The 12,960-nt window shown below is 35.6% G+C and overlaps 1 protein-coding gene across 1 annotated transcript; it reads left to right on the top strand.

The window, feature by feature from the left end:
* The first annotated feature begins 10,003 nt into the window (after nucleotides 1-10,003).
* On the top strand, nucleotides 10,004-11,459 carry LOC145109374 (clavaminate synthase-like protein At3g21360). The gene is made up of 3 exons (XM_079046513.1): nucleotides 10,004-10,409; nucleotides 10,511-10,764; nucleotides 10,832-11,459. The coding sequence occupies exons 1-3, from the start codon at nucleotides 10,029-10,031 to the stop codon at nucleotides 11,196-11,198; spliced, it is 1,002 nt and encodes a 333-aa protein (XP_078902639.1). The 5' UTR covers nucleotides 10,004-10,028; the 3' UTR covers nucleotides 11,199-11,459.
* Nucleotides 11,460-12,960: the final 1,501 nt, after the last annotated feature.

Raw genomic sequence — 12,960 nt, 5'->3', positions numbered from 1 at the left:
AAAAAGGGTCTTTCGGTTCAGAAACGCTGCTCCAAGCGAAGCCCGGTTTTTAAGAAAACCCGCTATAAGTAAGCTACGCCTACACTATTTTTAATATAGTTTTTATTTAATTATAGTAATGTTATTAGGACTTTATAATAATTATTTAGGCTATCATTATGGGTTATATAAGTATCGTTATAATATCTTTTTAATCACTCGTGGTACGGGGAATCTGGTTTAAAGGGCCGCATAGGACTGTTGGATTTCAGAAGTGCTATATGCCAAAATGGTCCTGCCCTCCGGTGTTTTATGTCTGGCCCCTGTCTGTACATAGTGGGTGAAGAGTATTGTTTAATGCTTATATAATAGTAATAATGGCTAGACTATTAATTAGTCTCGGTAAATATTCGACTAAACCCTAGTGGTAATGATACTAGGTTTTTCGAAGGAAATTGTTTTAAAAGTAACGAAGTGTTGTCCAAGTGCAGAGTCACCACCTAATCAAGTGAGTGCATTGTTACTTTCATCTTACACATAGATATGAAATATTTTATATAAATTACATGCTACGTGTGCATATTATCTGTACAGTTGCTATCTATGCTGGATGAACGATTTTATACATGTTTTAAATGATTTAAATTGTATATGTATTTTATGTCTACAAAATGTGTTGGGTAAAACATGGGTAGATATAATATTTGCTGTGTGACAAAATAAAATAATGAGAGGCCTCGTTATAGATGTTATTGATGATCCAGTCATATAGCGGAGTATAGATGACGACCACGGACTATTCTAGACAGTCCAGTGGAACGCTAGCAGGCTCGCAACCTATAGGTGTTTATTTGAACTGTGTGCTCACCAGCAGTACTCCATCCCCCACATGGTTGCCTTATTTGACATGAATTGCTGAGGAACCCCCGAAGCATGTGTTGTCACCCCGATGAAAGTCCTTTGACTAGGTCCCTTGTGTTAGATGTTTTAGGGACGTAAAGTGAGGATAACGGGAAGGGGTAATCGGGTTTGATTGGTTTGATAAAGTTAATAAACTTATTTATTGTGGGTTGAAAACCCTATGTGCTCACCAGGCTCCCAAGCCTGGCCCACTCAGTTTCTTATATTACAGGTAGTGTCGCATGAGCATATTTGTTTGGATGAGAGATAATTTATTATAGGCCTGTAAATACGAAATAATGTAGTAAGGCTTATGTTGTACTGTTTATGCTTTTGATCTGTATCGAACATGACATCCAGAGGTTTTTAATGAAATACATTTCTTTGGAAATGCTTTGATAAATCTTTATCATATTTTGTTTTTGGGAACAAATTCCGCAACTCTTTATTTAAAATGTTACTCTGATTTTTAAACAAAGCATAAACAAAATCGGTATTTTCTGGCCGTGAAAATGGGGATGTCACAGTTGGTATCAGAGCATTAGTTTCAGCGAACTAGGTATTTGTAGGATTTCTAGACTTAAACTTAGAATGCTAAGCGATGATTGTGAGGTGTGAGCACTAGCTTATTTTAGGAATTATGCCTAAAATGCTTTTATATGCTAAATGTTTTGTGCTTGATATGCTGTTATTTGTTCGGATCTATGGTCTGTTGCCTACCGGATCTGCAAACCTTATGTGTTTAGGATTCTAAACGTATGTCTATGATATTAGAACTAACATATAAACATTTCGGAGTGATAAGGACGGTTTAAACGACTATCCTGAATAAAGATCTAAATTCACCTTATTCGGTGTATAGATCAAAATGGCAAGAACCCGCAGTGGAGCCGGGAATGCAAATGGAAACAGAAACCAACCTCCAGTGATTGAGCAAATACCGGTTGTGGTAGCCGCTCCTGAGCCAATAACGATGGCCGGAGTGCAAGCGATGATCCAGATGATGTTGGATCATCAAATGGAGGAAACCAGACGTTTTCTCCAACAGAATCGAGAGGAAGCTACCATACCGATCGAACAGCCCGAGTTGAACGAAGGGCAGTCTGAGGAGGGGAAGCACAGCAGGATCGTTGGTCAAGTTGATCCGCCAGTGAATAGGAGGAACAACCAAGATGACGGAGTCGAAGGAAACGGATGCAATTACAAGGATTTTCTGACTTGCAAGCCATCGACTTTCACTGGAAAGGAGGATCCGATTGGAGTTATGGAGTGGATCTCGGAGATGGAACTAGCCTTCATGACGTGTGGTTGCAGAGGCAAGTTACAGACCACCTTTGCAGTACGCCAGTTCAGAGGAGGCGCAGTGCACTGGTGGAACACCCTGGGGAAGACTTTAAGTCCCAATGAGCCCCTGTAACTGACATGGGAAGAGTTTTTGGTACAGTTCAAACGTAAGTACCCAAAACCTGCTCGAGCTAGAGAACCAATTCCTAACCCTGAAGAAAGGAAGCATGTCGATTGATGAATACACCAACAACTTCACAGAGAAGATGGACTTTTCCTTACGTCTTGTCCCAGATCAACTAACAAAAATAGACAAGTACGCCAAGGGACTCCCATGAGAGTATGCGGTGTCGGTACGTCAGGCACATACTCTGGAGGCAGCTATCTGGGCTGCCAAGTCTGTGGAGGAGATGATCAAGGGAAGAGCTTCCAGCAAGGTTGAAGTTGGCGAGAAAAGGAAGTTCGAGGGGTCTGCAAAACCCAATAAGAAGAGCAAGTTCAGTTCAAAGAAGTTTGGAGGAGGAGGGAATGAAGCAAAATGGTGTGAGAAGCGTAAGAAGAAGCACTTCGGGAAGTGTAGCGAAGAGGTAACCTGCTACAAGTGTGGGAAGACAGGGCATTATGCCAATGAGTGCACCGCCAACAAAAGGTTGTGCTACGAGTGCCGTGAAGAAGGGAACATTGCTAAGGATTGCCCGAAGAAGTAAGATGCGGCAAGGCCCAACATTCCACCTAAGCCGAAGGCGAGAGCCTTCCAGATGACGCTCGAGGCTGCAAAGGAGGCAGCAGACGTCGCTTCAGGTACCTTTCTTGTAAATGGTTTGCCTGCCAATATACTGTTTGATTCCGGAGTCAACTACTCCTTTGTGTCACATAAATTTGGTGGGAAATTAGCATTGCCTGTAGAGAAACTTGATAATGCCCTGATTGTAGAAGTTCCCAGTGGCAAGTTCGTACCTGTTAGTAATCGTATTAGGAACATAGTCATCGACTTAAACGGAAACGAATTCCATGAAGAGCTGTTGCCCATAGAGTTGAACGGTTTTGACATCATTCTGGGAATGGAGTGGCTTAGCGCCAATGATGCCGAGATATTATGTCGGAAGAAGATAGTAAGGGTAAATCCCCCTGGAAAGGAGTCATTTATGGTGTACGGGGACAAACACAAAGTGAACTCTGGAATCATCTCCCTGATGAAAGCCAGGAAATGTTTGTCCAATGGATGTGCATCGTACTTGGCATTTGCTATCTATGCTAAGAAGGAAAAGAAGGAGGTGCAGAGTATACCAGTGGTGTGTGATTATCCGGAAGTCTTTCCCGAAGATCTTCCTGGATTACCACCTGATAGAAAAGTAGAGTTCAGAATAGACTTGTTACCAGGAACAACACTGATAACGAAGGCACCATACCGATTTGCACCGACAGAGATGAAGGAGCTTATGATTGTTCTTTCCAGATATCAGATGAATGATACAATATAGTCAACTTTCCCATCAAATTGTTTTGCTGTAATGAAATATATGTTTATTTGTTTAAAAAACAAAATATTATCCAAAGAGCATCCCTGTCCATATTAAGATTCAACAATTTAGTGAACAAAAGTTCTATTGTAGAGTTTTTTTCTTCCACTTTATTTTTGATCTCATAAAGTTCAGTCCTTTCTTTTTTCCACGTCACTACTCAAAAATCAAGAAATCATTTAAGTAAGCACAACGTTCACCAATATCAGGTAATACAAAATTAGATGAATCATAAGTAATTTTGAAAGAGATTATAAGAGTACGTACCTTATTAGTTTTCGAAGATCATAAAGATGTAGCCGTGAAACATCTTCCTTCATATCTATCACCTTCGACATTCTCCTTCTCATCATTCTTGTCTTCTCCAAGTTTTGCAAACATCGCCCTATGTGTAGTGTGACGCATTTCCTCATCATCTGAACCTGAATGACCAAATTTGATACGTTCCTTCATTTTCCTCTTCTCCTTTCTCCATGAGTTAAAGATTCTTTGACTTTAATCTCAGCTCTTCAATATTCATCGAGTAATAGGCTTTGTCTTCTACTTTTTCTTGTTTCTAAACGTGCTTCTTATGCATGCAATCTCTAGCAAGGTGATTCTTTCCATTAAAATGGTTACAGTCTAATCTTGAGTCTCCCACAAGATTTTTTTCTGACACAGAGTCATTTGAAGTGTTAAACTTCTCAGCACTATCACCGTTTTGATTTTAACTTCCCGACTTCATTTTTGAAGTACTTTTATGATATTTATTGTTCTTGAAATTTACTTTTATTGGTTTCTTGTAGAATGTCTTTTGCATTGTTGTTGGAGTAGTGTGCCACAACTTCGTCATCTGAATTTATGAACACGCCTTCTTCATCATTATTTTCTTCCTCGTCAGCAACACCGTCTTTGACATTTGACTTTGACATAAGAGCCAAAGGACCTTAAAATGTAGTTTTATCCTTTTCATCAGCAATCTCCATGACATCAGATCCATGAGCTTTTAGAATTCTATGCAAAACATACAATGAGAATGAATCAAAGTTCTCATGTGTTTTCATTCCTTTCTTAAACCTTAAATGAAAGTAATATTGAACTCCATTTCAGTTCGAACCACTTTATATTTTTAAAACTTGTAAATCAGATCATTAAAGCGATCATAGTAAAGCTCGATTGACTCATTCTCTTTTTCCTTGAACTCAGATAACTCAGATAGACACTGAGTTACAAAAAGTTTCTTAGTTCTTTCAGTTCCTTGGAATATTTCTTTCAATTTCTTCCACATTTCTAGAAGTGTGTTACAACCACGAATGTAATTGTAAACAACAGGAGGTAATGCACCTCTAAACTCTCATATGCATCATTTGTCATTTGTTATAACTACAGAAATGCCATAGAGTTCTAGGTAGTATGTGCTTATAAGTGTTTATGTGTAAAATCCACCATGCAAATCTTTTAGTTGTAAACTAAAAAACCCATCACTTTTATGGTCAGCATATTGATAAAAAAGTGACAAGTTCATATGGTCATTAACTGGGTAAATTGTGATGACTTTTTATTGTCACTAGTTTGATTAAAAAAAAAGTGATAGCTTTCTATCATCCCTAACGGTGACAAATTTTTTATAAAGTGATACCTTCAATTGCTTCCTCCTAAAGCATCTAGAATGATTCATATTTCTACAATCAAAAAAAGAAATGGCTACTTAAATGGGTTAAATACAAGAATATCAACAAAAATCGATGACGTCTTTTTATAGTTAGTAATCTGATAAATTACTGATGACTTTTTATATATGGTCACTAATTGAATAAATCAGTAATGACTTTTACGGTCACTAATTTGATAAAACAGTAACAAGTTCTTATTGTCATTAATTGGGTATATTGGTGAAGACTTTTTATGGTCACTAATTTGATAAACTGACAACTTTCTATCGTCACTAATTTGATAAAACAATGAGGACTTTTTATAGTCACTAATTGGATAAAACATTGACGACTTTCATTGATTAGTGATTATTTTTGGTGAAAAAACGAGTCATCATAAAAATAGTGACCACTTCACTTTAGTCACTATTTAGTGACCACTTATATATTTGGTCTCTAATAAGTTTAGTGACATTCCTATATTGACAAAAGGTGATGACTAAAACATTGATCACTAAATCACCCGACTTTTAATAGAAATTACACCTAAAAAATTTCGTTTTCAAATCATAAATCATAATAAATTTGGTGTGCATTCATATTAACAAAGTGATACAAGAAGTTATCAAAATGATCTTATAATAATCTCGTGTAAGGATCCTAGTCAGACGCTACCAACTCCAAACCTTTTTACGAAGTCTACCCGAACCTGAAAGGCACACACAATAAAATGATAAGCAACAACGAGCTTAGTGAGTAACCTATACGATAAGATATAAAATAGTTACACAACTAAATATATATCATCCCATTCTTAACTCATAAAATATGAAATATGCCCTTCAGTCAATCAACATACACTCCAACTGAGTGTTAGTATATAATTCTCCAATAAACATAATTACAACTATTTAAGTTGTTCTTTCATCCGTTAACTATTCATAATAGACTTACAGCCACGTAACCTAGTATTTCCAAGTAACCTCTCCTTGGTAGTATCAATACAACACAACTACCAATTTATCCAACCAGTATTTCCCTTATTGGCATTACAGCCATACAAACTTCCACTACAACACATTCTTTCGCAAGTATAGTGTTACAAACACCAAATCCAACATTAACTTCCAGCCTTTCAATAATAGTACTACAATCACCAAGACTGTCATCATTATCCTTAACATTCTACAAGTATAGTGTTACAAATATCAAGTCTGCCATTGACTTTTAATTCCCCAATATCGATCTACAAGTATTGCATTACAGACACCAAGTCTGCTATTGACTTGTATTCCTTAAATTATGGTATTACAATCACCAAGACTACCATCTCTTTCTAACAACCACCTACAATTATAGTGTTACAGTTACCAAGTTCGCTATTGACTTGTATACCTCAAATGATAGTAATACTAAGTCTACTATTGACTTGTATTCCTCAGATGATCGTTTTACAATCACGAAGACTACCATCTTATTTTAATAACCACCTCCAAGTACAACGTTACAAACACCACGTCCATTATTGACTTGTATTCCTCAAATGATGGTATTACAGTCACCAAAACTATACCATATATTTCCGGCGTATAGACTCACGATATAATACCATTCTTTCCATCATCTCATCAGAGGCATACAACCTCATCATACTGCCTTACAACTATCACACCAAGACTACTCTAGCATAACACATATTTATATATTAACGGTACGTTTGCATTCTACCATAAAATGGACATACAATGTGACATATTATATAGTAAGAAACTTCTTTCATACACTTCAATGGTCATAAACTAAACCGTTTGTATACATTCCAATAATACATCACTATGTCAATTCTCCATTACTTGTAGCCATAAACGGCTTCACCAACATTCCACTACTCACAACCAATATAAGTAGATTAATTATTTAATCTATATAGCCTAGCGTATCTATAATGCAACTCAACCGGCTCAACCACAATGATTAATTACTTGATCACCAACTAAACTCGGTAACCATTTGTTACCAAATTCGTCAAGCTCCCCAAAACAATCACATAACGACTTAACCCCGTAAGTCGTCAGTTCATTTTAAAATATCTGACAATTACATAGACTATGGTTCATAAACCCCATGGTTAACCAAGTCAAGAATTCCACTGGGGAATTCATCTATGAAGCTTACTATTGAGTTCATAATAACACCATTTTATAAATTCTAATAACTAACGCCGATTCCAATAACCCTTGTTTTAGAAAAGAAAAAAAAAACTTTAATTGTTATTGATATTCCTCTATTTTTTATTCAGTTTTAAAACACTTGTATTATTTGTTATATATATAATTTTCCTAAAATTAATTTCATATAATTTATCTAATCTAAGTACTCCCTGCTTAGACCGAATACTCGTTACTCGCTAGTTGCTCACCCTGGGGAAGCCTAATGGGTTTTGCAACATTAAAGAATTATGAGGAAACGCGTTGTGGCAATCTATGGGCGCATCGCGCCCATACAACTGTCCAGAGATCCAAACGCCTCAATTCCCTACTACGTGTCTCGTCCACGCTACATGTGTCCAACACCGAACATCTTAATGCGTCGTGATAATAAATATACTCACGTTGCGACTTTTTACCGTTGACTAAGGTTGAGCACAACCTTGACCCGACACGACGCACATATATATGGGAGCGTCATGCCTTTCCAACAATACCAATCTACTTTAAGAAGTGTTATATTCTCCTTTTACTTCGCAATGATACACCATAACACATTTCAAAGTGCATTACCCTTCCTGTAATAATATATGTCATGAAAACAAGTGTTACAAACCGTTTTAGTGACAACACTTCTATTGTTAGTGACTAAATTGATGTAGTCGCTAATTAGGATTTTTCTAGTAGTGAAACGTTTAAAAAAATAATGATATCGCCTTTCGTCGGTGACTTCGGCAATTGCAGATTAAACCTGCATTTTTGCAGTTAAAAATGTATTTTACGGGAAAAAAAAATCGTAGATGATATCGTCTTTAGCGGATGACGTCATTTGCGGAATTTATGGCTAAAAGTATTCTTTTTTATTTTTTTGCTATTTTCTGGTAATTTTTTTAAATGACTATCATATATATTTTCTCTTAAAAATACGTGGTATGCTTCAATCCAGATATTTTACTCGTGTACACACTTATATATTAAATATATAAAGAAAAAATCGTAAAAAATATAATACAAATTGAAAAAGGTTCATCATTATAGTTTTTCTTATGAATTTTAAAAGTCCGAGAAAAACTTGTATCACAAAGAATTTAAATAAGTCTATGAAAGCTTTTAACCTTTGGGGTTGCACAAGTAAACCAAAAATGTCAACTATAAGATGTTAACAGATCAACAGTTTTATTATATATCACAATAAAATGCCATTTATCTTGCAAATTTACAGCTCAAATTAAAAAAAAAATGCTATAAACTACTCTATACCCACTACAAGGATATGGACCTATGCAGACGACACTTATGCCGACGACAATTGTCGGTATAGGTATCAAAAAATATATTTTCCATTTATTTTTAATATATATGCGAGAAAAACAAAACGATGTAGTTTTGTGTATGCTATACCGACGATCAGTCGTCGGCATGACACGTGGCGATCCGCATCCCAGGTCTATCCCGTCGACATGTCGTCGCCATATGGTTTTAATTTTTAATTTTTTTTTGTTTCAGCAAATAATTGAAACGACATCGTTTATTTGACCCTATACCGACGACATGTCGTCGGCATAGGAGTTTACCCTAAAGAATGGCACATCCCTCGCTCATTTGCACAACGACGCAGCCATCTCTTTCTCTCCGACGAAAATCCAATTCCAACGTCAACTAGCCGGTGATTAGCTCCAGGTAAACCTTTTCTACTACTATTTCGTTGAATATTGATGTGTGCTAATGATTTTTACCCCGAATTTGGGGTTTTTTTGGTGTGTAGGGTAGTTAACCGGTGGTGAAGCACCACCGCTCGTTTTCCTGCCTCAACCTTCCCACCGGCGAGTTGTTCGCCGGCGACCTCGTTCCAGCCACTATCCCGACGACTTGTTGTCGCCATAGGTGAAGCTATCGCGACGACATCTATACCGACGACACTATTGATCTATGCCGACACGATTATACCGACGACTCTATCCCGACGACATGTCGTTGGCATACCCTATCCCGACGACATGTCGTCGGGATAGAGTCCGAATTCGTCGTCGCCATAGGGTGTTAAAGTTGTAGTGACCGACAAACGCTGTGTACAAAAATTATTATAATTTCAGATATATAATGTAAAAAAACTCAGTTTTTTTTTCTGTAAAATAACGTTATATGATTTGCAGTTTGATTGTTTTGGCAAAATAACATCATTATTTTATAAAATATAAACAATTTTCTAATAATACTTTGAAATAAGATATTTTCTGAAAATTTCTTCTAAATATTTGTAAGATTATTTTACGGTAAGAAACAATTTACAATTCACGGGCTCACGGCCCAAATACTGATATCATATGGTCGATCATTTAATTTATCATCTTAGATCAATGTATTAATTATTAGATACAAAGCATGTGATTCTTGTGATTATCCCAATTCCCATTTTTTTAATACAAGAACAGATTGTGATCATCACTATATATAATCCAATCTACGAAGCATGCAAAAGCATCCCACTACACCACAACACAATCAAAATGGCCTCAGGCAATATCTTCCAACAAGTAGAACTACCTGAGCAAAAACCTGACAGCGATGGCGCTCTATTCCCGGCGGTGTTATCCCCAATCTCTAACGCTGATTTTACTTCAACAGCAAAACTCAATGGCTTTGAAGAGGCCATAAAAGCTCACAAGCCATGGCTGGAGTCACTTCTCCAGAAAAGAGGTGCTATCCTCTTCAGAGGCTTCCCTGTAAGCTCTACTTCCGACATGAACGATGTCGTGGAGGCATTTGGCTTCCCTGAAGCGTTCTATGTTGGTGGCCGAGCCTCTCGAACCAAAATCCTTGGCCGGATTTACACCACAAACGAAGCTCCTCAGGATAAGACTATTCCTTTCCATCACGAGATGGCTTACGTAAATTCCTTGAATCTATTCACATGCATCCACTGCTTAAAATTTTCATTTCCTCTTTAAAACATTTGACTGATGAATGTATACGTCATGCATGCAAACAGGTTCCAGACTACCCCTCGAAGCTATTTTTCTTTTGTGAGGAAGCACCAGGAAGCGGGGGAGAAACTCCAATTGTTTTGAGTCATATCATCTACGACAAGATGAAAGAGAAGCACCCAGATTTCGTTGCAAAACTTGAGGAGCATGGATTGACGTACACAAAAATAATGAGTGACGAGGATCTTCCATCATCTTTCACTGGCAGCGGTTGGAAGTCCGCATACATGACCGATGACAAGAATGTTGCAGAGGAAAGGTTTGTATACATTTCGCTACACAAAGTTGTAATACAAGAATAACATTATTTTAATCTATAATTACAGGGCAGCGAAGTTGGGAACAAAGCTTGAATGGATGGGAAATAGTGTAAAAACTATAACAGGTCCGGTGCCAGGTATAAGATTTGACAAAGGAAGTCAACGAAAAACATGGTTCAATAGTCTCGCAAATAGTTATGGTGGCCCCGCGAATGCTGAAATTTATGATGACAGCAGATCTATTGAGTTTGGGAATGGTGAACCTTTGTCGGATTCTGCCATGAAAGACTGTTTGAGAATCCTTGAAGAAGAGTGTGTTGCAATACCTTGGAAGAAAGGTGATGTCATGCTTGTTAATAATTTGATGGTTCTTCACAGCCGACGTCCACTAATAAAGCCTCCTCGCCGCATTCTCGTTTCCCTTTGCAAGTGAGGGAAAACAGGAGCCATTCGACTTTCTATTCATGCAAAAACTATCTCATTCTCATAAATTATTGTTTGTATTTTCATTTTGTAATAAACCTAAACCTGGGGTTCCACTTAAAGTAAAAACAAGTACTGTTTCATCCTTGTTGATTGATACCAGGTAGGTGGGTGGAGATGATTATGTAAAACACGTGGTGGTGTAAGGATTTCTGTTTGTATTGCTCTTTTAAACTATATATAAATATAATATGGTCTTTTGTTGTTTTAATTGTTGTTTTACAGCAACCGGCTATTATATATCTTATTCAGTTACTCATCTTTTTATATTTAAAGTTTCTCGTCGTAAGGATTTTAAGTTCCAATAATTTGAAAAGTTTCACGGACGTCGGACTCCTATAAACTTTTAATTAATTATCAAACAGCAACCAAGTTTTAAGTTTGTCCACCCTGCCAATGCTCGAACCATTTTTAACAGGTCTTGCTAGGGGTGTTCATGGTATTATGTGGAGTCTTTTAGAGTCAACACTAGTAACCATATTATGTTTCAACCTTTAGAAAATGCACCATATATATTGATGTTTTTAACTGTATTATACAATATTCTGTTTGATATTAGTGTCTATGTAGTTTAATGAACATCCAAGTTCTAAGATTAAATATTTTCAGTTATATATATGCATTATGCATTATATATTTATGTTTTTTTAAAGTTTTATATATATGATTTTTTTAATTTAATATACTTATCAAGTGAGAACCAGCTTGCCTAGAGATATGTACCAATATTTCGCTTAGCACTAGGCTTAAAAACATTATAATCGTTGACTACAAATAAGCCCCTCTAAATAAAAATATGCACATGATTCAGTTTCTCGTTTATTTTATCGTCCAAAATATAAAATTTATGCAAGAGTGGGAAGCAAAGTGATAATCATAATAGAATAGTTGTGGTCTTTTGTTAATTTATCCATAATGAAATAGATACCTTTACATTCGAATCATGAATATCATCATAATATAATAATACTAGGCGAATGTCCGCGAGTTATACAGAAACACCTATATAGTTGAAGTCCTTACGAATATATGTTTTTTTAAAATATAGTAATAACGTTGTTAAATTTGATATAATAATTTGTATACTAAATTGAGATAATATATTGATTATTTTGAATTATATGATAATGTATACATCTATTATAACTGCATAATCTCAATCGTTTGAATGACTTCTATCTGCGAGTTACACATAAATAAAATTAAATATAATATATGGTTTAATGTTATTTATAGTTGTTGTTAATGTTAATTAATTTTTTAAAATTTGTTTGCTTAATGTTTTAATTTCTATCATTATAATTATTTAAAACATCAAACATTGTTTTTATATTTTAAAGGTAACAATATAATCGTTTATATAGAGTTCTTTTTAACTATTGTTATTGTAAGTTATTTTAAGCTACTTATTGAAAACTTTTAACGATTATAAAAATATCTTTAGGAAATTTTTTACTTAAATTGAGATTACAATTAAGTTTTTGCATTTATCACTACAATTTATCACTTTTAACTATTTACAAAATATTCTTTGGTTTTTTAAGTGGAACTGAAATTTATATTTAAGTTGACATTGTAATGTTATATTTAAATTAACAATTTAAGTATTTTGTCCAAACTGTTCAAAAGTTGTAGCTTTAAACTGATAATGGTTTACATACAACAACATATTAAATCTAATAAATTAAGTATAATATGTTAAAAGTTAAAGA

This window comes from Lactuca virosa, chromosome 1, assembly GCF_052849685.1.
Source record: "Lactuca virosa cultivar CGN04683 chromosome 1, Lactuca_virosa_CGN04683_v6, whole genome shotgun sequence".
NCBI classification, from domain to species: domain Eukaryota; kingdom Viridiplantae; phylum Streptophyta; class Magnoliopsida; order Asterales; family Asteraceae; genus Lactuca; species Lactuca virosa.
Note: the sequence above shows the minus strand (reverse complement) of the source record. Positions and strands in the feature narration are given on the sequence as shown.